The following is a 24912-nucleotide window of genomic DNA, read 5'->3' as shown; positions in this document are numbered from 1 at the left end:
TGGGAATCTTTGTAAACATACTGAACCCATTTAGATCATCCCCACCAATAAGTAACTTCAACTTCCTATATTTCCCTATTAAATTCTCCCTTATTTTGAGACTAAATTTGGAGCTTATCACCTTCCTAATGAGATGTTTATAAAATTCTTTGAAACTCTAAAGCCGTATATAAATGTAAACTATTATTAGAACTCGAATTTAAATAGCTCTTTAAGTTCTGCCTATGTGTTTTACATACTTTCTTTCTCTGGGACCCCACAACAACCATATAAGGCAGATACCACAGGCAACATTATTCCCATTTTACAGGTAAAGAAACTGAGGTGTGGAGAGGTGAAATGACTTGCTTGAGGTCACACAACTAGTAAACAACAAAGGCTGAGTTTGAACCTGTCTTCCTGACACCAAGCCCAGCGCTCTATACTAGGTCTCTATCTAGAATCACCTGTCAAGGAGACCATGATTCTCTCAGTCACTCAGGATTGAAACCTTGGAAACTTGTTACTTTTCTTCATGCCCCGTAACTGATCAGGCACTGAATTCTGTCCATTATTTTTCAAGAAGTCTCTTGTATCCACCTTTTCATTCTCATGGCCACCATCTTATTCCCTTATTCCCCACTCTACTAGCCTTGTCCCTGGATTACTACAACATCCTCCTGGCTGATCTCCCAGACTCCAGGATTTCCCCCCTTCCTCTCTTCTCTCATCTTCTTCTCTTAAAATCCCTAGTTTCCTTTATAATTTAGCTCTGGCACCACCTACTATCTGAAATAATTTTTTTAACCCTTCTCCCCAGCTATTAGAACCAACCTCCCCAAACCACCTCCTATTTATTTTGTATATTGCTGCTTGTTCAGTCACGTCCGATTCTTTGTGACCCCATGGACCATGGCATGCCAATAATGGCTGTGAAGTTTTCTTGGTGAATTTGCCACTTCCTTCTCCAGTGGATTAAAGTAAACAGAGATTACGTTACTTGCCCAGGATCACACAGCTAATAAGTGTCTGTGGTGGGATTTGGGCTCATGTCTTCCTGACTCCAGGTCCCACACTCAATATACTGCGTCACCTAGCTGCTTCTGTTTTGTATGTATTCTGTATTTTATATGTGTATATATATATAAATATTCTGTATTTTATATGTGTGTATATATATATGTATATATAAATGTATACATTAGATGCAAGTTTCTTGAGAGAAAGGACCCAACTTTTGCTCTTGTATCCCCATGACTTAGCACAGGGCATGGCACATAGTAGGTACTTAACACATGATTCTTGACTGATTGATTGATTGACATAGTTCAACATCCTTATTTTTTGCAAATGAGGAAACCTAAACCCTGTGTAATAAGTGGTCCAGTAGGGATTTGCACATTTGGCCTCAGATTTGGGGTGCATCAGAACCCTTTGCAAAACTGTAAACAGCACACATCAAGTTCAGTGCCTTACATCAACCCCAGAAAACTTTTTCTGAACCCTGCTAAGTGGAATACCTACAATTTTCTCCCATTTATTTTTTGAAGTCCCACCTTTGTCCCAGGTCTGACTGCTTTTGATGTGTGACATACCTTGGGGGAAATGTCTGGCCTTCTTCTAACTCCTGGGATCTGGTGAAAATACTAAGGCCCAACAAAGCTAATTTGTCTTCCTAGAACTGTTACTGCCCATTTTCTATCTAATCCATCCAAAGCCCCAAGAGCAAAAAGGAATATGTATATAGTAAGTGGAAATAATATTTTTTCTTACTAATTTATCATTATAGTTACTGTTTTTGATAAGGAATTCCAGGAAAACTTTGGGGATGTCAACTCCTTAGCTTAAGGAGCTGTTTCCCTTCCATGGGGAAAACTAACTTCTCTCAATGACAGTGTCAGTCGGGGCGGGGGGGGGGGGGGGAAAAAAAAAACACTCTCAACAGGAAGTTCAGGAAAACATTACTTTCACAGCTGTAAGGTCACCAACTGCTTCAGAGGAAGCAGGGATCCTGAGCCCAAGAAGGCAGGAACTCATCTTCAAATATTTTGATTTGGAAAGCAAAGATGTTTGAAAATACCAGGTTGGCCCCCTCTCTTATCCTTTTCCTGTCATGGGATAGCCGGGTCGTGGGATGGAGTTGGGGAGGAGAAATTTTATTTTTAAAGGCAGAAGGCTGAAGGACAAACTTATTGTTTTGATTTGAATGCGATTGGGAGGTAAGACAACGAGGGAATAGAATGAGAGCTCACAAGAATGTGAAGCCATTGTGGCCTAACATAATGCATTTTAGGCACATGGGAACATTTAGACAGATTTCTACCATAGCTTCAGGGGCAGCTACGTTGCACAGTGGATAGCGCTCTGGGCTTGAAAGCAGGAAGACTCACCTTCCTAAGTTCAAATCTGACCTCAGACACTTACTAGCTGTGTGACTCTGGGCAAGTCACTTAACCCTATGCCTCAGTTCCTTATCTGTAAAATGGGCTGGAGAAGGAAATGACAAACCATTCCAGTACTCTTGCCAAGAAAACCTCAAATGAGGTCACAGAAAGTCAGACATGACTGAAATGACTCAACAACAATTACCTAGCTTCAGCTGTTCCCTGGAACTCCGTGAACTCATTCCAGTCTCTAGAGTCTGTCTGTCCTTCGTTACTTTAAGGTAAACTGATATAACAGAGAATTGCAGACCAAATTCTAAACCCATTGTCTACTTTTGACAGCTCAGCTGGCTCTTTTAGGTCACTGGGCCTGAAATAGTATTGGGTGTAACAAATCTGGGCAAGTATGGAATAAACTACTCAAAGCAGGATCTTATGTAGAATAAGTGGTAAGACAGAGAGTGAGACTGAATAGACCATTATTGATCTGAAAGGCAGAGCTGTGACTAGGGTGAGGCAACTGAGACTTTGTTTCATGGTGAAAAAAATGTATTAATCACAGAGGACACTTTACTTGGGGCTTGTCTTCCTTGGCCTACCTACCCCATCCTTGACAGTGGTAGTGGCACACTTGGCCAAGTTTCTCCATCCATGTTGGAAGAACATGGCCTACCTGTGCTCTCTAGTAGCTACAGAAAGAGTGCTGAATTAGGAGTTACAGGACCAGAGTTCAAATCTCATCTCGTATGCTTGCTGCCTCTATGATCCTCATATAAAATGGTAAACTTTTTGGGGTTTGCCAGATTTTTGTTTTTTAGTCATTTGAGTCATGTCTGACTCTCTGAGACCCCATTTTGGGGTTTTTTGGCAAAGATACTGGGGTGGCTTGTTATTTTCTTCTCCAGCTCATTTTTATAGATGAGGAAACTGAGGCAAAAAGGGTTCAGTAACTTGCCCAGGGTCACACTGCTAGTAAGTGTCTGAAGCCAGATTTTAACTCAGGAAGATGAGTCTTTCTGACTCCAGACCCAACACTCTATCCATTGCACCACCTAGCTGCCCATTGGCAGATACCACAGGCAATATTATTCCCAGATGACTTCCAAGGTCCTTGACAGCTTTAGACCCATAATAGCATATATGATCCCTTGGTGATAGTACTTGCATAAGAATAGAAATCTGGGGCTGCTCCAAGGTATGCTAACTCCCCTCAGTAGCTTTCCTCTTCTCATTCTTCCTCAACCTTCACCTCGTGATATATCCCAGTGGAAAGTTTTGGAATGTCCCATTTCTTGAAAAGGTTCAGAGAGCTCTCCAAGGCATCAAATCTATAGCCTATGTATAGGATGTAGCATTATACATTTTGTATTTCAAAGACACTGTGATCCTGTGAGCTTGGGGATCTCCTGTTATGGGAACTATATTTATGCCAATGTTTATACTAATCCTTTATGAATCAGTAAATATTATAGAGGTTAAGTGACTTCACCAGCATCACACAGTTAGCATAAATATCAGAGGGAAAACTTGAACTCTTAGGCAGCTAAGTAGGACAGTAGATTAGTGAGCAGGACCTGGAGTCAGAAAGATTTGAGTTCAAATCCAGCCTCCAAAATTTAATAACTGGTCAAGTCACTTAACCTCTGTTTGCCTCAATTTCCTAACCTATAAAATGGGGATAATGTTAGCACCCACTTCCCAGGGTTGATGTGAGGATTAGATGAGATAATATTTGTCAAGTGCTTTGTAAACCTTGGCTAACGCTAGTGGTTCTGGTCTACAAGCACAGCATTCTACCCACTGTCATGCTGCTTCTCCACATATTATCATAGTTGGTCAATAAATATTCACAATTCCATATGTTTTATCAGAATTACAGGGAGGTGTATCTTTGCAAAAGAGTCCACTCACCAGCTCGTTTGTGTCTTAGTGACTCTTCCCTGTAGTTCTCGCCTTCTCGTCCATGGCCTTGGTGGATCTAAAAGAAGAATGGCAAATTAATAAAGAACCAGAGTCAGAAATTTCTTCTTCCAGGTGGCTTCCCACAACTTACTCAAGTGCCAGAGCACCTTCTGTCTGTTTCCCTAGGGCATGTCTGGTACTTGGACACATTTACTAAATGCTTATTGAATGATTGATAGATAAATGTGAGTTGAAATTTCAAAGTAATTTTAACTCGTTGTTGTTGTTTAGTCATTTCAGTCCAACTCTTCATGACCCCATTTGGGGTTTTCTTGGCAGAGATACTGGAATGGTTTGCCATTTCCTTCTCTAGCTCATTTTACAGATGAGGAGACTGAGGCAAACAGGGTTAAGTGACTTGTCCAGGATCACACAGCTAGTGCCTGAGGCCAACTTTTTCATTCATTCATTCATCTATTGTCCCTTAACTTCTATAAAGCTGCCCTCTTTGTAATCTTCTCCTGTTTCTCTGATTGTCCTTTCTGTTACTCTTTTCCTTCCCCATGAATGTAGTCCCTCAAGACTCAATCATCACAAACTCTTCTTTCTTCTCTGTCACTTGTCCAGAAAGCTAATCCACTCTGAGACTTCAATTGTAACCTCTATATAGATGACTCCCAAATCTACATCTCTAGTCATTCTTTACCTCTTTCCTGAATTCTAGTTCCCTTCCTCTATATATCTTTTTTAATTTAATTTTTATGCAATAAAGCAAGTCTTTCCATAACATAGTATAATAAAAAAGATGATTTCTCATGAAACTGCAAAGCTACTATGTAACTCGCTATTCCTTTTAAATATACAACAAAGTTATCATGTAAATTTCTTTTTTTTCTTTTTTTCCCTCCTCCTTTGCTACTCTAGAGATGGCCACCATTAGACACACACACACACACACACACACATATATATATATATATACACACACACACATATACATATGTGCATATATATACATATATACATGTATAGGTGTAAAGTTATTCTGCATATACTTCTATTTATCACTTCTTTCTCTGGATGCAGATAGTGTCTTTCTTCATATGTCCTTTATTGTTAATTTGGGTATTTATAATAGTCAAAATAACTTATTTGCTCAAAGTCATTCTTAAAATAATATTGCTGTTACTGAATACAGTATTCTCTTGGTTCTGCCTGGGCATTATTTCTCCATATATTTTTAGGCTAGCTAGATAACTTAGTGGTTAGAGCACTGAAAAGAGAGACAGGAGGACTTGAGTTCAAATGTAGACTCAGACACTTACTAGCTACATGACTGTAGGAAAGGCCTTTAACCTCTTGTTTGCCTCAAATTTCCTCATCTGTAAAATGGAGATAATAATAGCATTTACCTTCTAGGGTGGTTGTAAGGACAAAATGAGATAGTACTTATAAAGCACTTTGCAAAACCTCAAAACCTAGCTAGCTATATCTCCATTTGAGTGCCGTGTGTTAATTCAACCTAAAACCAAATTGCAGATCTTTAACTTTTCCCTCTTCAAAGTGTTCTTTCCAACTCTGCCTTTTTTATCAATGGTACAGTCATTTCCCCCAGTTCTCCAGGCTTGAAACCTTGGAGAGATTCTTTTCTTCTTTCAACTTCTACAGTCTATCAATCACCAAGCTCTCTTGATCCATCCTTCAGAATGTCTCTCTGATGATGCCCTTTATGTCTCTGGCCTCACTGCTACCACACCAATGCTTAATTAGTAAATATTTATTGAAAGCCTGCCATGTAAACAGCATAGCAATAGGCACTAGAAACTAGTCCTTATCCTTTTCATTTCACATGTAAGTAACTTCAATAGCCTCCTAATTTTTTTCCCTGGTTCTAGTCTTTTACTGGTAGACTTCACCCTGAACTCTGCTATTGAATTAATCTTCTTTACCATTTTCTCTATGACACTCAGTCTGATACAAGCTCTCAACAGGTATTAGCCTCTATCGAGGTACAAGCTCTCATCGCCTCTCATCTGGACTTCTGCTGGTAGGTGTTCCTGCCTCAAGTCTTTCCCCACTCCAAACCATGCTCCTGCCATCAATCGGGTGCCAAAATGATTTCCTAAAATGCAGATCTGTGCATGTGACATGTCACTCTGCCCTACTCAATAAACTCCAGTTACCTACCTAATAAACTCCAGTGAATTCCCTATTACCTCCAGGGTCAAATATAAAATCCACTTTTTTAAGAAATAAAATCTTCTTTTTCCTTTATTCTGAACCCCTTATATATTCAGTATATATTCACCTCACAACATTTCTCATTTACAAATTGCCTAGAATTGTTTTCCGTTTGTTTCATTTTGTTTGGGTCTGGTACCGAGACAAATTGTAAAACTGCTTGAATTTTTGTTTTGGTCATTCAACTAGTCCTTTCCCCTCTTTAAATCCTTTTCCCTTCCCTTTCTCCAAGGGCATAATTCCACCTAGCATTCTCTTCCCAGTAAAAGACAGAACTTGATATCTGTCAATTACTCCTCAGTGTAATTGCTAGGTTACCTCCTTCCTAGGGCATTTCCATTTTAAGACTGTTCTCAATACACATGTGAAGAGATGAGAGGAAAGGTGAACGGAATTATTTTTCTTTAGCATTATTGTGGGAAGAGTCTTTAGCCTTCTATAGCAGACTGCCAAAGGAGTCCATCACACACACACACACACACACACACAGAGTTAAGAAGCCCTTTGCATTAAAATAATTTCAGGTACAGGGTGGAAAAGGTATTTTCTTTCTTTTAGCATCTCTTTGTTCTTTCTTTCTTGAATCTGAGATACCTAGGCACACAGTAGGCATTTAATAAATGCTTTGTAGATGAGTATGGATGAATGGAGAATGATTGAAATCTGAAAGATTTGAAAAGAGCATAGATCCTTAAAAATCAATTTAATAGATGAGGAAACTGAGACCAGAGTGACTTGCCCAAGGTCAAACAGCAAAAGCAAGTAGCAAAGCTGAGAGTTGAAATCAGGTCCTCTGATTACAATCCTGGTCCACTTTCCATGGTACCACATGGTCCACACAACTCCGCTGCTGTTCTCATGTTGGGTTTTTACTTATATTCTTAGGAGCCAAGGAGGGTAAAGAGACGATGTATATTGCTACAAATTTTCTTCTTTCTGTCCTCTTTGGCTCCAATTCCCAAGCAGGACAGAAGAACACAAGGCTGCTTTGAATTCCTTCCTCTGCTCCTCTTGCGTAAGCAGTGGGAGAAGAAAAGGAAATGGGAAGTGCTCTCTCTCTCTCTCTCTCTCTCCAACTCTGTCACCATCTCTCTTTCCCTCTCTACCTCTGTCTCTCTCTTTCACTCTTTTTGTCTCTGTCTTTGTCTCTCTCTGTCTCTGTCTCTCTGTCTCTGTCTTTCACCATTTCTGTCTCTGTCTCTCTCTTTCCCAGTCTTAGGAATGGAAGTAGGTATGATTATGGTCCTTTAGGATAGAGAGCAGAGACATCACAAAGGAATATTGCTTCCTGATAATTAACTTTGGATGCTATCCTCCCAGGCAAGAACACACTCTCTTTCCCCCTTTTTTCCAAGGTCACAAAAGCTAAAGATCCATTAAATATACTTCTCTTGGTCATACGTGAAGGTTTAGAGAAGAAGGCCACACTAGCAGTATGGGGGTAAATGTTTAACAATCAGCTCTCCAAATGAATGAATAAATAAAGTATATCTCTTGTTGTGTCGTTTCGGTGATGTCCAACTCTTCATGACCCCACTTGGGGTTTTTTTGGCAAAGATCCTGGAGTGGTTTGTCATTTCCTTCTCCAGCTCATTTTACAGATGAGGAAACTGAGACAACAGGGTGAAGTGACTTGCCCAGAGTCACACAGCTAGTAGGTGTCTGAGGTCTGATTTGACCTCAGGTCCCTCTGACTCCAAGCCTGGTACCGTATCCACCGATAGCTGCCCAGATGTACATCTTTTAAATGCTTTTAAAATTGCTTTTAAATTCAATCTACATTACTAACATTTTCTCCCTTACTTTCTTCTTCTAGATAACCAACAAAATAATAAATCAAGCCTTGATTTGTAGCATTTAGCTATTAGCTATTTCTGAGGTGTAAATGCTCAGACTCAAAATTTAATAATCAGCTACAAAGTGGTTCCAGATGCTGTACAACATACTTGGGAGAAGCCCAAGTTCTAGACATCATTCTGTCACTCACTAGCTGTGTTCTTCTGGTTAAATTGCTTCATAAGAAAATAGGAGCACAGTTCTAGAGGTGGAAAAGTTCTCAGTGGCCATCTCATCTAGCCAACCCCTCTCCCCATTTTACAGGTGAAGAAACTGAGGTTTAGGCAGATTAAGTAACTTGCTGTAGGTCACATAGGTAACAAGTGTTAAAGATGGGATTTTAAAACAGGCCCTCAGCCTCAGAAAGTTAGAGTTCTTTCCACTATACCATATTGTCACCCTTTTCTGGGCTTTCGTTTTTTTATCTGTAAAAATGAGGGAGAATTATCAAACTATTTGCTGTGAGAAATAAAAGTAAACTAAAACAAAATTCTTATCATTAAGATCTTACAATCTAGTTAGGGAAATAGTACTGATGGATATAAATAAAACAGCAAAGAGGTTCTGCCACTTACTACATTATCTGACCTTGGGCAAGTCTCTTTCCCTCGTAGACACTCAGTTTCCTCATCTGTAAAATGAAAGGGTAGGATGAAATGATCTCTAGGGTTCTTTCTTGCTTTAAATTCCGTGATTTTATAAGCTAATTCTATGATCTTATGTAAGCAGGTGCTGAATTATAATAATAACAACAATACATGCAATAGTAATTCAGATAAGAAAAAGGCCAATATGAGCTGGAATGGTCAGCTGAGGAACAAATAAGATCTGAAATGCAGGTAAGATTTGGAGAGATGCAGAAGAAAGGGAGGGCATCCCAGGGAAGGGAAACATGAGGTGCTGAGCTATGACCCATCCTTCCCACACCTACCAGACAATCTTCCTAAAATCATTTACTATATTGCTGACCTACTCAAGAAGCTTTAGTTCCTCCCTATTGCCCGTAGAATGAATCATTTCCATTTGAATTGTCTTAGGAAGATTCTGACTATGACCAGGCAATAGAAGGTACTGGACACTGAGGTCCTTTCTCAAGCTAAACTGCCAAGCATTCAAATTCTGCTGAAGAGAGCAAAACTCTCACAGGCTGGCCATGTTGTTTGAATGCCAAAAGTACGTTTGCCTGAAAGCTATTTTATGGAATACTCAAATAAGTCAAGCCCTCACATGGAGGTCAGAAGAAGCAATACAAGGACATTCTCTAAGAATTGATTACACACTGGCAAAAGACTGCCCAGTATGGTGTGCCCACATCAAAGAAGGCACTGTGCTCTATGAGAAAAGCAGAATTGCAGTAGCTCAAAAGAAACATGAGATGCACAAATTTAGAGAAATCACCGCTCCAAACGTTCATATGAACTATTTGTGCCTGATCTGTGGTAGAGCCTTCCGAGGTAGTATTGGTCTGATCAGCCATAGTTGGATACACTGTACCTTGACCCCAACACAGTGATGTCATTTTGGTCCTCTTTAAGCATGAAGGACAACAACCAACCAATAATGATATTCATTTTGTAAATGGGTTAGACTTAGACTCAAATTCTAAGATTCCATTTTCTATTTAAGTCATGAGAAGGCATTCTGTGACCTAAGCTATCAGCTCAGCTCCTGAACAGACAGGACCTCTTTCCTGCCAGGCCTTCTCAACTTTTTCCAGTCTTGGTGCCACTCTGAGTTCCTATCTAGCCTTAAAGGTATGATTAATTCCCATCAATAATTCATAATTATTTACATGGCTCTAGCCCCCAATCCCACAAGGTTTTAATCTCTTTCTGAACTTTGTATAACTTCAAAAGGATTATTCATTCACATATAACTCTGCATGTTTACTAAAATAGAATCAAAATTAACAAGCTATTATTTTATTTAATTTGTTATCATCATTATTATTTGAGACTAAGCTTTCCCATCTTGTCCAGTATGGAAGTACAGTGGTCACTCTTGAACCTGATACTATGGGGAATTGGAATGAAAACTGTAACCTGCTCTGTTTCTAATCTGGGCTGGCGCTTCTTAGGCCCCCTGCTCCCAAGAGCTCACTATAGTAATGTGAAAATTAGTGCAAACACTTGTTCAGCTTATCCCCACTGCATCTTAGAATACCTGAGCTCAAGAAATCCACCAGCCTCAGCCTCCCCAGTAGCAGGAACTTATAAATGTGCACCAACATTTATGGCACAAACTACTATTTACAAAAAGTAAGTGTTTATTGGCTTTGATTGTACTGGAGTCATGGGTAGTCAGATGGAACTTCATGGGTATTTGACAAAAGAAATGGGAGTTGGGATGGGTCTCGTGATTATTCTTTAGTACAAATCACTTGTTAAGAATGGCCTGCCATGACGTGCCTAGCTCTGCTCCTGGTAGCCTCAGAGAACACGGGGTGTCAGTACAGTATTCTGGCAACTGGGATGCTTATTCTTCTGGTGGGGCACACCAACCACTTGCTGCTGGTGTTTTTGAACAGAACATACAGGGACACACCATTCCTTGCTGATGAGCTCATAATATTCTTTGGTGCATGGATTGCAGCCAGTAAAGTTGTGCCTCCAGCCTAGGTTTCCCTTCACATGTCTCATGTAGATTGGACTAGATGAATATCTCAAGTGACAATGTCCAGCTTAGGGGTGGGGATTTCCTGATGGCAGGATATCAGCTGGAAGAGACAAGGTCTTCAATTCCTGGAAATGTCCCACCTATTGGACATTATAGCTTCTACAAATTGTAGGGAGGCATGGAGAAAAGCCCTTTAGTTCCACCCCTGAAATGGAATAATTGGAACAGCAACACCTCAAAAGTGTGATTTTGGCACTTCTATCCTTAACACCTGCTATGGTAGCATCTGCTCCATCTGGTTTGAAATTCACATTTTATTCATCCACATACATCTCTGTTGGACAACTGCCTCCAGAAGGATATTCCTAGCCGATTTATAGACTAGAATCATAGGATCTTAAGAACCAGGAAGGGACTATGTAAGTGGTCTATTCCGATCCTTGCCCAAAGCAAGGTAGCACATTGGATAGAGCAATATGCCTAGAATCGGGAGTTCAAATCTAGCCCCAGACACATACTATCCATATGACCCTGAACAAGTTATAACTGCTGTCTGTCTCAGTTTCTTCAACTGTAAAATGGGGCTCATAATAGCACCTAAGTCTCAGGGTTTTTGTGAGTATTAAATGACATAATATCTGTAAAGGGCAGAGCACAGTGCCTAGCATGGACTTTATAAATGCTTGTTCCCTACCTCTCTTTTACCTCTCCTTTTTACAATGACCCTGTATAGCTCCAGTAATAGTGAGTTAACTCGTACAGGAGAGCAACCCATTCCATGTTGACTTATTCTAATTGCTAGGAGGCAAAATCTTTGATAGTCAATCACATCAGTTAATTGTCATCTTGAAAAGAACAGAGAGAGCTGGAGCCCCAGAGAAAGAAATACAAAGATAAATCAAATCAGAAAAATGCAGGGGAATAAAATAGTAGTGGGCCAGGAAAATTTGTTTCAGTTCGTAGGCTCAAAGGTTTAGAGTCCAGAGGGACCTTAAAGTATGTCTAGCTCAATCCTATCATTTTAAGGATGAAGAAACTAAGTCTCAGAAAGGTAAAATGATTTGACCAAGGTCACACAAGTAATAAGTGACAGAAGCAGAATTTGAACTCATATCATCTGACTAAAAGCCAGTGTTTTTCCCACCAAGTTCTATTATATGCCAGGCCCTGTGTTAGGTACCAAAGCAACACCCTCAAGGACCTTGTATTCTACTAAGAAGGGTAGTTCTTCCTGTGGAGACCTTAGACCGAGAGTAGTGTCAGAGAGAACTGATTATAGATAATGGATCACCCTGAGAGCAGGAAAAAGTGTATTTGGGTGAAGGTAGCATATAGACAATATAGTAAAAAACACCCACATAGGAATATTGGGCATTGAGCAAGAAGGGAAGGATGCTGAAGACAACTTTCTCAATTTTCCATGGTACCCAATGTGCTAGCGATCTCATGGAGTGATCTTGACATTCAACAGTTAAGGATAGACGTCTCCTCTCAGTGTGCAGTGAAAGTCCTTGGGATGGTACCCCTCCAAATAAGGAATTTCTAAAGAAATATAGGCACCAATAGAAACTAAGTAGGGATGGGTCCAGAAGGCAGTTAGCCCACCTTTACTTAATTCAAAAACATAGGTGTTTGCGAGACTCTAAATGTCTCTTTATTTTGCATTTGTACATTGCTTACTTTTACAAATATAATAACTCATATGGCACTCTTATCTTATTGTTGTTCAGTTGTATCTGACTCTTTGTGACCCCATTTGGGGTTTTCCTGGCAAAGATACTGGAGTGGTTTGCCATTTTTTCCTCCAATTCATTTTACAGGTGAGGAACTGAGGCAAAGAGGTTTAATGAATTGCCCAGAGTCACACAGCTAGTAAGTGTCTGAGGCCAGATTTGAACTCATGAAGATGCCTTCCTGATTGCTAGCCCAGTGCTCTGACCCACCGCACCACCTACCTGCCCTCTTATCTATGTGTTTCAATTAAAATGTAAACTCCTTGAGGACAGAAACTATTTTTACCTAACTCTGTATCCCCAGTGCTTAGTATATTGGCTGGAACGTAGTTAATGCTTAATAAATCCTTGCTTGCTAGATCATCTTACATTAGGCACATCTGGAAACTATAGAGAGATGGGAAGTGTGGAACTGTAAATAGTAAATGGAAGGGAAAAGGTCATACAAGATTTCCTGGGATAGAGAGACTTTTTTTTTTTTTTTTTAAGATAGAAAAAGTGATTTACATCATTTAACCTACTGGGACAATCTCCCTATCCTTTAGGGCACTTTGTTTCTTGCTCCAATAGGGGTTCCATCTAGCAGCATGCATTCTGAAGGTGGTCACCCTTGCGGACTGATGATTAAGTAGAAAGTTGGCCAGCCCATGAAGACACTAAGCAGGGGACTCCCCACATATGTTTGAGTTTGGGTCACCTAGGGAACCACTTTGAGACCCCTTAAGCAGAGAAAGATACTGCATCTATGTTCCCTGAGGCAGCTGGCTGAGATGCCTAAGGTCAGATTGGCTGCTAGGAGTAGAGACTAGTCCTTATGAGAGCTGAGGGCAGTGAGCTGAATTTTCCTCCCACTTGGACTTTGATCTTCGATGGATACTTAGAAATTCTCCTTTAACCCTTCCCAGTGAGAGCAACAAAGCAATGCAACATATCCAAGAAGAGGGTGAGGGAGTTTGGCACTGCTGCACTGCTTTTGTGATGCTTTTTAAAAACCAATAGTTTGTTGAGTTTGATTTTATTTTAGTAAATATACATATCTACATGTTAATGAATAAAATAACTCTTTGGGAGTCATGTGAAGTTTGGGAAAAGATTAAAACCTTATTAGAATGGGGGTTAGAAGCATTTGATAAACTATGAATTATTGATGAGTATTACTCATACCTTTACACTAGATAGGAATCCAGTGGAACTGAAAGGGGAAAAGCTGAGGTCCTGCCCATGTAGGCAGTTTACTGAGTTTATAACCCAGACCATGGAGTGCCCCCTGGTGGCTTGCACAGATATTGTACTCTGAGTAGCTACTTGGCCATACCTGTCTTACATATTAAGATAGTATAATAAGATTTAGAGAGATTGAGGGATTTAAATAAAGTCATATTAACTGGGTGACAGAATATCCAGAATTAGAACCCAGGTCCTGAAAATTCCAAATCATACAGAGCAGACTCCTGAGCTATGAAAGTTCTCATGTTACTTAGCCCTTTTTCCTAGTTTGGGAAAGGAAGTAGTCTTGTGGGGAAAGCACCATTTTGAGATTCAGGAATTCTATTTCTGTCTGTACAGGTGACTGATTGGGTGAGTCATTGAATCTTTCCGTAATTTTGTTTACACATTTTAAATAAAGTTGAAATACTAATGACCTTGTTCAGATCCATGGTACACTAAAAGGAAGGATAAAATAATATTTGTAGAGTTGTTGGGTTGAGTTTTTTAAAGTTGTTTAGACACAAGTACTTCAAATATTTTAAGTAATATTTTAAGAATTCGACCTACATCTTTACCTCAAAGGTAATATTATTGGCATAACTTCCAGGATTTATGCCTTACATAATGTAGATTTTCATTAAACTATTTCTTTGAGGACAGGGTTTGTTTTTCATTTTGTCAAGTTGAGCTCAGAATAAAACAGGAGGAAAACAGGCTGGATTGCTCTTGAGAAACTGCAAAGCTCTTTTAATGCCTCCTCAAACTTCTCCTATAAACAAAAGCCCATGTTTTAATACCATTCTTTTTACCCATGTTATTTTTTGGTCGTGAAAATGGAATATTCCAGTCTCTGTGGAATTTAAAATGAGTCTTGTTGGTATGGAAATGGAGAAGTGTATAGTGGGTAAGAATAGACTTCAGTTTACAAGGAATAGAGGGCAACTAGGTGAGAGGCCTAGAGTCAGGAAGACTCATCTTTCTGAGTTCAAATCTGGTTTTAGACACTTACTAGTTGTGTGACCCCGGGCAAGTCACTTGACCCTATTTGCCTCAATTCCTCATCTGTAATATGAGCTGGAGAAGGAAATGGCAATCAATCTAGTATCTTTGCCAAGAAACCCCCAATTGGGGTTACAAAGAGTCAGGCATGACTGAAAAACAACTGAACAACAACAATATAGCAAATAAGGAACTTTGAAAAAACACTTGTGTAAAGGACATTCTCAGGGAAAATGTATGAGCAAAAACAAAGCAGGCAATGTGTCAAGAATGAGGGATAACAGATGTAGTCAGGGATTCTCAGCATGCTTGGTTCTTTCATGGGGGTGCCATTGAGGAGTCTTTTGAGCATGCCCAGTTTGGACATGGAGTTCACTGTGTCCCCTATCACATATGTGGGGTAGCCGCCTTTGATTAGTTGTCTGCATCTTTAAAACCGGTAAGAGAGAGTTGTTCTCTCTTCTTTTGGCCATGTTCTTTTCTACCATCTTTCAACTATGCCCAGTGGCCATGGATATGGGTGCCATGAACTGAACCAGAAAGAACAGAAGGAATACTTTCCCCACTCCCTCTCTTTTACTCTAGCCCCTAGAAATGAGTTTGGGGTGTTTGTTTCTATTCTGTGTTGTTTGTTCTCACTTTCAGGTGCCAGAGGTGATCTCCATGGGACCAGAAGTTCAAGCCATGGCAAGACAGGAAGACATAGCATAGAAACTCTGAAAAGCTAGAGAGCCTGGGACTTGTAGTTGAGGGGGTTTTGGACTTGGAACTGGGAATATGTTCTATGAGAATTGACCTAAGCTATGACCCTAATCTTCTTCCCCTCCCCAGGGACTGAGGTGGTACAGGGGGGAAGGAGGGTTATGCTTCCTATGAGTTGGAGGAGTAAATTTGTATATTTGTGCTTATATCTTTTGAATTAAATATTCCTTTTGTAAATGCTCCACTGTTAAACAGGTAAATGCCTGACTGTTCCACTGGTATGCTTGTAATATCAGAGATACTGAGAAAGACTTCCAGAATGTTGGTTTGACCCTCTATGACAAATTTAGGGGAGATCATGGGCAAAAGTTACACAGAATGGGCAGGCATGAATGGATTGAGATCCAAATCCCTGGTATTAACAACTGAGACTAGGTTAAAGTGGTCATTCTTTGCCTCATTTTTTTTTTTTTTACCTAGCCTTAATCACTGAATGGGCTTTGCCTCAGTCAAACTGAGACCTGCTGAAGACCTTAGCTTTAAAAGGCCAAAGTCTTCCACTGCATCTGGGGCCGTTTCCAGTCACTCTGATATGTATCTGGCTACTGGACTCAGATGGCTCCCGAGGAGAAAGTGAGGCTGGTGACTTTGCCCAGCCCTCTCTCACTTAAATCCAATTCACTTGCGTGTCATGGCATCACCTCCCTGATGTCATGGTCTTCTTCAAGAACAAAAGACAAACAACAGCAATTAACAACCAAAGCCATGAGTTCAAGGATGCATTTCAGTATCTATTGTGCCTAGCATAGTACTTAGCACATGGTAGATACTTAATAAATCCATGTAGGATTATGTAAACTCATTCATCATTTTATAGCTCTTTGAAGATACATTTTAAGATGCAACCCAATATATTTAAATAGGTGTTTGAAATTAAATAGCTCTTTGAAAATATATTTAAAGATTCAATCCAACATATTTAAATAGCTCTTTGAAATTAAATAGCTCTTTAAAAATATATTTAAAGATTCAACCCAAGTATGAAATGATAGAAAAAGCCCCTACACTCAGAGTCTGGAGGACAGGGTTCAAGTCACCATTTTGCACTTACTTGCTAAATGACCTTGACCACTGCACCCTTCACTGGATCTCATTTCCCCTTCTATAATGGGGGAGGGGGGGTTAGGTCTAGATGACCTCCAAGGAGCTCTAATGGTCTATGACTATGCTATTATTGTTACTTTACAGTCAACAACGAGTACAAAGACACCAACTCCTAAGCAGTGTAGTGGTAAGTGCATTAATGATGCTGAATCATGGTACAATCTTTTGTTCCATAGACTCTGGGGGAAAAGTAGTTCACAATAGAGTAGCACTTCAAGTGCGAGGCCCTAAAAAAAGACACAATGCTCATTTATAAACTATATATCAAGGTCACCGTTGTTTATCCAGCTGACCTAAGAAGGCCATGTGAAAATTTTATAGATGATGTGATCATAAAAACATTATTTTAGCCTCTAGAGCAGAGGCTTAACAGCCATGACAAATGGATTTCCTATAACGTGAAAAACCTTGGCTGATTTTAAGAGGGACACATTATCTCAGTCTGATGTTTGCTATAGAGAGGCAGCTAGTTAGCATAGTGGATAAAGTTCTAGACTTTAAGTCAGGAACACCTGAGTTCAAATCCTACCTCAGAAACTTACTAGCTATGTGACCCTAAGCAAGTCATTTACCTCAAAAGGTGGCTATGGTAATCAAATGAAATAATCTAGTGCAGTTTGGATTCAGTCAAAGGGCCGAACTTGAGGACCTATGAGGGCCACATGTGGCCTAAGGCTGCAGGTTCCCCACCGCTGTTCTAGAACCAACAGGTTTTCTCCATATGCAAGTCGAAATCTTATATCCTTTTCTCAGGAGTTTTTGGATAAATATGCTGCCTATCTTATATGCAGAGATTTGTATTTAATTTTCTAATGAACAGGAGAAGTATTAGAAAGTGCATTAGACTGGGAGACAAACAGGTTGAGTTCTAGAACTGACCCTATAGCATAGATGTCTCAGCACAGTGGCTCCTGGTGGCTTAGAGAGCAGTGACTGAAATAAGGGTAGGAGAAACAGGTTAGAGGCAGAGGGAAAAGAAACATTTTTATTTCTATTCAATGGATTTTCATCATGACACTAATTTACATAAGGCACTGTACTTGCCACTTGAAGTATGAAGATTTAAAATGAACACAGTCCCTGCCCTCAAGAAGCTTACTGTCTCTTTGGAAGATGAGACACATGCACAAATTGCTATCATGAAAGTGGTTATGAGATGAGAGCGCAGGAGGGTCCTGAGTGAGAGGCATGAGAGATTTGTAGAGGAAGCGAAGGATCAACACTGGTTGTTGAGATAAGGCAAGGTGTCACAGAAGTGACAATCTTAAAGTGGAATGAGCTATCTCAGGAGATAGCGCTTAGCGCAGTGCCTGGCACATAGTAGGTCTTTAATAAATGTTTATTGGTTGATTGATAGTGGGTTCCTTCTCATTGGAGGCCTTCAACAAAGGCTAGATGACCACACATTGCCTATGTCATAAAGGAGACATTCCCTGCACCTCCCCCCCCCCCAACCCTAGCATGATTTGTACTAAAAGTTCAAACTTTGAACTGTGATTTTGAAAAAAGTTTCAATTCAATTTTATTCAATTTGATTTGATTCCATCCAATTCAATTCAATCAGCATTAAGAAATGCTGGATAAATCTAATATTTGGCTGAATCAAATTTATCAAATACTAAAACATATCTAATAATATTCCAGCATTTATCCAATACTGATTGAATTGAAAGGCATTATGATGGTGCTGAAGATACAAAGGGAAAAATAAAAAAGTAGTCCTTAGTCTTAAGGAACTTATATTCTATTGAAAGATTTTAGGTTTTAAGGAGTGAGGACCTTTAGGAGTAAAATATCTGATTTTGCACTCCATTTTGCAGACTGGTAATATATTGGGATGGATGAACCAGTGTTTGTTAAAACTGAACAACTGATTGCTAAATTTCTTTATAATTCTAACAGGCTACGACATAGCACCTTCTTTAGAGATGTCAAAATCCCCAGTATGAATTGCACAAATATAGAGTCCCTATGTGAGGTGCTAACAATTGCTTACAGCTTCAGAAGTACTTCCTGGTCCATACCCTGACTAACACAAGTAGGCATTTGTAATAATTTGTCCTTTGAGCTGGCACTTAGTTTTGTTTTCTTTTTGCTCTTGGTGAGTTAAGTTTATAGTGAACACTTTACTCAGTGCAAGGAATGTGTTCTATTTTGGGTTATTGTTGATATTAAAACACTCCTAACAATATTCCAACTAATGTGCTTATGTCACTTTCCCCTTATCTTACCCTTCTCTCCTAAGAGCAACAAACTCTACCCTCCCCATGCCCTCTTGGTGCCTTTGAAACTTGTAAAAGAGAAGATTTATAATACATGAAGTGCCCAGAAAAACAGACAAAAACAAGGGAGGGGAAGGACGGAGGTTAGCTTTACTCACTGAAGAATGGACAATGGATCCAAGATTGAGGTTCAATGCAGCTTGAGAACAGTAAGTCACGATCAGGAACACAAAACAGAAAATTGATTTCCCTGGGGAATTCATGTCTTCAGGTTTGTTGTGTGGCCTGAAATAAGAATAATATGATTTGTAGAGCAGTAGATTGATAAACTTGTTACTTATTTATAGCACGGAAAAAATTAACAAATCCTATTTGAAAAGCAACAATGGTGAAGGACTTCTTCAAGTGGGATGGAAAAAGAAAAGCCTCAAAAAAATCGTATCTCTCTAGGCTCCTAGACTCTTGCCTAGGTAAATTCATCTGGTGAAATAGAGAGAAGTAGAACATTGAAGACTGGAGGAGGAAGCAGGGGAAGACAGAACACAGTCATAGATAGATTTAGAGATGGAAAAGTCCTTAGAGAAAATTTAGCTCGAGTCCCTCATTTGACACATGAAGAAATTGAGGCCCATAGTGGGGAGGTGACTTACCCAATGCCACACACATAGCAAGAAGCCAGTATGGGACTGAAACAGATTCTCTGATCCCAAATCTAGAATTCTTTCCACTATTCCATGCTGAAAGACATTCATATTTAGTAGTTCTGGAAACTGAACATATCTTTTTTTGGCAGCCTAATGATTTTTGGAAACTCTTTGCAATGCTTGATTGAGGGAACAAATTTTTGTGGCCAGATTAATCTCTGTTGCATCTAAAATGGTAACATACTGTTTGCTTCTTTGTTTGAGCTCAATTCTCTTTCCCTGTGAGACTCTCAGGATGATTCTGCCTGGGAATGAATCAGGAGGTTAGAGCAGCAATTTGATTTTTTTTTCAATCCTTCCACTTGGTATCATGACAAGTCAATCTGCAGAATTGAAATGAGACCCAGACTGAAGGCCGGACGGATGGTGAGTCATTCTAAACTCCTGATTTACCACCGAGGAGAGACTTGAGCATATGGGCAATCTGACCTCACCCCAACTTTTCACTACCTCCTAATGCTTGGTATTGGGGCAGCTACATGGCACAGTGGATAGAGTGCCAGGCCTGGAGTCAGGAAGACCTAAGTTCAAATCTGACCTTAGACACTTACTAGCTATGTGATCCTGGGCAAATCATTTAACCCTGTTTGCCTCAGTTTTCTCATCTGTAAAATGAGCTGGAGAAGGAAGTGGCAAACTACTCCAGCATCTTTGCTAAGAAAACCCCAAGACGGGTCATGAAGAGTCAGACATGACTGAAAAATGACTAAACAACAACAAAAACAATGCTCAGCATGGATTTCTAAAACTCTCAGATTTCTTTCATTAGGCAAGTCAATCAATCAATCACTAAGCTTCTATTAAATTCTTACTATATACACCAGACACTGTCAGGTGCAATAATGACAAAAATGAAAATCTCTTTTGAGTTCTAACCAGCCTATATTTTATCAGGAGAAATAATATGTGCACATCTAAATGTGTACATCAATTGCCTTCTGCCTTTGACAGAAATAAGAAAGTCTGCAAGAGAGGTGGGTATTTTGAGGATAGAAAATGAGTACTATTTTGGACATGTTGAGTTTAAGATAGCTGCTGGGTAGCCAGTTCTAAATATCCAATAGGCAGTTGGTGACGTGGTCCTAGAGCTTGTGAAAGAGACAAGGGCTCAATAAATAGATCTGCATGTCATCACTATAAACATGACAGTTGGACCCAAAGGAGTTGATGAGGTCATCAAAAGAGATATTGTAGAAAGCGGGGCAAAAAGGGACAACAACAGAGCCTTGTAGTACACCCACAGGTAAAGGTGGGATACAGATGATGATTCGAAAAAAAAAAAAAAAGACTGAAAAGGAGTGGTCAGTAACCCACTGCATCCTGGGCTGCTGCCAGTCATCTTAACCTTTGTGTTGCCACTGGACTTTGATGACTCTGGAGGAGAGAGAGAGAGGCTGACGACTTTGTGCAACGCTGCCTCACGTAGGGCAAGTCAAGACATCACCTTCACAATGTCATTGATCCTCTTCAAGAAGGAAGGACAGAACAACAACACAATCAGGAAGGCCAGAGGGGAAGAGCAACTCAAGAGTAGAAGGTGGCAACAGCAAATATCCAAACCAAAGGTAATGTCATATCAAATGTTACAATGAGACTAATAATGACGGAGACTGAGAAAAGACCATGACATTTACCAAAGAAGAGATCACTGTTAACTTTAGTAAGAGCGATTTCAGTTGAGTGGGAAGGTCAAAAGACTAAGATATAATGGTGAGGAGAGAAAGTGGAGGTGAGGCATACAAAAAGCTTTTTTCTAAGCGTTCACACTTTGTAGTTATAGAGAGTTAGAAGCAGCCCAACAATCCCATTTTACAGATAAGGAAAGTAAGGCACAGAGCAGATAAATGAAATGCCAAAGATAACACAATTAATGAGTGATAGAGCTGAAATTTGAACATGGGTCACTTGATTTTAGACCTAGCATTCTTGCTACTTTACTGTGTTGGTTTGGTTATTTAAGGGGGAAAAGATACAAGATGGCAGCTTGAAGTAATGATGGGATCAAGTGAACATTTTTTAAAGATTGTGGAAATTTAGGTCCATTTGTAAGTAGCAAGAAATGAAACAGTAGATAATGGAAGATTAAGATCAGAGAAGAGGAATCATTATAGGGGCAAGCTGCTAGAGGAGATGGGAGAGGAAGGGGTTGGGATACAGGTAGGGGGATTGGTCTTATTGAGGAAAAAGGCCATCATTTCTTTAGAGACTAGAGTAAAGGAGGGAAGATAGGGATAATGTCAAGGGGATTTTGATATGGAAGAGAGAAAAGGTTAGTGGCTTCTATGTTCTCAGTAAAGTATAAGGAATGGTTTTCTGAGGAGGGAGAGATCAGGAAGTGTAGTGAGAGACTTGAGAAGACAGTGTTTGATATAGTTGTAAAGGGAGATAGTATAGATAGTGAATCAATCGGGCTTAGCAAGAATTTATAAATTTCTCTTAAAATATTAATGCATCAGTAAAGAAACTTGTTTAATTCCTGCTTTATGTAATAGGTGCATGGGGGTGGCCAGCCACATTACAGAGACTCATGTTTACCTCAGTCAATTTTTGGACTGTTCCCTACTACTCAATACTCATACCTACTTTTTGGGTTGACTCTTTAAATTTTCCCTACCCTCTAAAGTGGCAAGACAAGGTCCTTGGAGAAGGATCACCACTGAATGGTTACCAGGATCCTTTGAGTAACTCTATTATGGTAGAATACCACCATCCCTACTCACCATGTTGTTAGCTCTCAAGCCCCCACCAATGTGCTTCCATTTATAGAAACCAGTTACTCACAATGCTGACATATTTAAATTTTAAACATTACCATTTACTTAGAAATAAGGCAAAAGAATTAATAATAACATTACAGGTATGTATAGATTAAACAAATGCAAGAATAATAACTACATTACAATCCATGTAGGTTTAATAGCCAAAAGATTAATAATAACCTTGGGTCATACTCTCTCACTGATGCAACTCAGTATCTGTTGAAGAGAGTGAGCACACACTTAAAGAAATTTTCCAAAGAGGTACATGAGTGAAGAAAACCCATGTGCTTAGGACAAAGGACAAATTCTGAAACCATAAACTTTCATGTCCTCATTCTCTCTCAGGACCTGTCCATAAAAGTTCTTTGATAAACATAGCTTCTGTGTTAAACAAATTCTTCCACATCCATGTTGTACTTGGCTAATATCTCACTAGGTTTGATGTTTCAGCTGAACTAGTCAGTCCCCTGGATGACTTCTCTGATTCCTCTCTACCAGCCTGCCATGATGAATGATTTCAGAATTATGACTCTAGTTTCATTTAAAATCCTCATTCATCAAACAACTATTCCATTATGTTCAGTGTATTGTACTTACACAGGCAAGAAATTGAACTAATTATTTTAGATTTTAATTTTTAGCATGAAGAGTTAAAATTAAAAATGTTTCTCATTCAAAAAAAAAAAACCTGAGAACTAACATTTAGATAGTACTTCACACTTATAAAGCCCTTTCACACTTATTATCTCCTTTGATCCTCTCTCCACAACCAAGTGAGATAATTAATGCAAACATTATTATTCCTACTTACAGAGGAGCAAACTGAAACCCAAAGGAATCAAGCAGCTTTCTAGTAAGCAGCAGAGTCAGAACTCAAGTCTAGATCTTTTGACTCCAAGCTCAATATTCTTTCCACTGAACCAATTTCAGTTCACCACAAACTCCCAACTAACTAGTATTTCCTCTTCTCTGAGTATCCTAGTTAATAGAGGCTTTACTTTCCTTACGTCATCACAGAGGAATAGAATAGAGCGGCAGAAAGACCATAGATGAAGTTGTGGACCAGAGATGCCTCATGACAGCTATCCCTTACATCAGGAGTATAATATGGAAATTATTTAAGGGAGGGGGGAATTTTGGAGGCAGGGGCACTGTCTGTTGGCTTGTAGAGTTGTATGGGGAGACTGTGGGAGGGTAGTAGCCATAGGAGTCAGCACATATTTAGTAGATCACGGTATTTTCAAAGAATCATAGAAGCCTGGAACTGGATGAGACCTCAGATGCCATTTAGTTCCGTCAATACATGAACAAGAAGTCCTTCTAACGTGTTTTAGAGAAGTATTCATTCAACCCTTGCTTAGAGATAGGGATGTGCTGGTAATTAGGCAGTTATGCGGTAAAGTGCATAGAGTGCTTGTCCGGGATTCAGGAAGACTCATCTTTCTGAATTCAAATCCAGCCTCAGATACTTATTGGCTGTGTGACTCTGGGCAAGGCATGTAATCCTGTTTGCCTCAGTTTCCTCGTCTGTAAAATGAGCTGGAGAAGGAAACGGCACACCACCTTAATGTCCCAGGCAAGAAAACCCCAAACGAGGTCATGAAGAGTTGGATATGACTGAAACAATGAAACAACAAGAGTTGGCCTGGCTTCACTTGTGTGTGCACCCAGCCAGCCCACAGTCCCTTGAGAGAAGCTTGTCGTCCTTGGTCCACAGTTATGCAGTTGTATTGTTTCAGAGTTTGCGTATTGGTGATACCTAAAGACAAAGCTAAATGATGAAGCTCAGTCTGAATTGAGCCTTATATTCAGGCTAAGAACTGCCTAGTTGACTTCATTGGACTCATTTAACTGGACCCACTGCCTCATCCATTTGAAAAATGTATACTCTCTTTAAGAAATGAGACATAACCCTTGGGGTGTGGGGTGAAAGAGGAAGGGAATAAGCATTTATTAAGTGCCTATGATGTGCCAGGCACTGTGCTAAGCGTTTTACAAATATTATCTCATTTGATCTTCACAACAATCCTAGGAGGTGGGAGCTATTATTATTCCCATTTTAAAGTTGATGAAACTGAGGAAAACAGAAGTTAAATAACTTGCCCAGAGTCCCACGGCTGGTAAGTGTCTAGGCTGGATTTGACTTCAGGACCAATGCTCTATCCACCTTGCCTAATGCCTTGCAGCATTGACATCAGACCATGTCTTACTCTTACTTGGACCCCCTTAGCTCTTAACACAGAGTCTTATAGTTTCAGAGTTGTAACTTAACGTAGAGAATAAGATCTTAACAATGACGGCTCCCCAAGAATGGAATGGAGAGTGAACTCCACTCAGTGGAGGTCTTCAAGCTGATTGATCATGTATTAGGAATGCTACTGAGGAGATTCCTATCCAGATCAATGCTGTACTAGATTTCTGAGGTCCGTTCTAATTGCTTTCAGTTCAGTTATTTTTCAGTC

At 39.7% G+C, this 24912-nt stretch overlaps 1 protein-coding gene across 5 annotated transcripts in view; it reads right to left on the bottom strand.

The window, feature by feature from the left end:
* ADGRF5 (adhesion G protein-coupled receptor F5) overlaps positions 1–24912 on the bottom strand; it is a 142737-nt gene that overhangs the window by 56252 nt on the left and 61573 nt on the right. For all 5 annotated transcript variants that reach the window (XM_027838281.1, XM_027838280.1, XM_027838279.1 and 2 more), the window contains exons 2-3: positions 19146–19272; positions 4275–4341 (exon numbers count right to left, since the gene is read on the bottom strand). In XM_027838281.1, the coding sequence (XP_027694082.1) occupies positions 4275–4341; positions 19146–19250 (172 nt within the window). In that variant the 5' untranslated portion in view covers positions 19251–19272. The remainder of the gene's footprint in view (positions 1–4274; positions 4342–19145; positions 19273–24912) is intronic.

Source organism: Vombatus ursinus, unplaced genomic scaffold (assembly GCF_900497805.2).
Source record: "Vombatus ursinus unplaced genomic scaffold, bare-nosed wombat genome assembly UNPS02014826.1, whole genome shotgun sequence".
In the NCBI taxonomy this organism is placed as follows: domain Eukaryota; kingdom Metazoa; phylum Chordata; class Mammalia; order Diprotodontia; family Vombatidae; genus Vombatus; species Vombatus ursinus.
The sequence above is the reverse complement of the archived record's forward strand: the minus strand, read 5'-3'. Positions and strand labels throughout refer to the sequence as shown.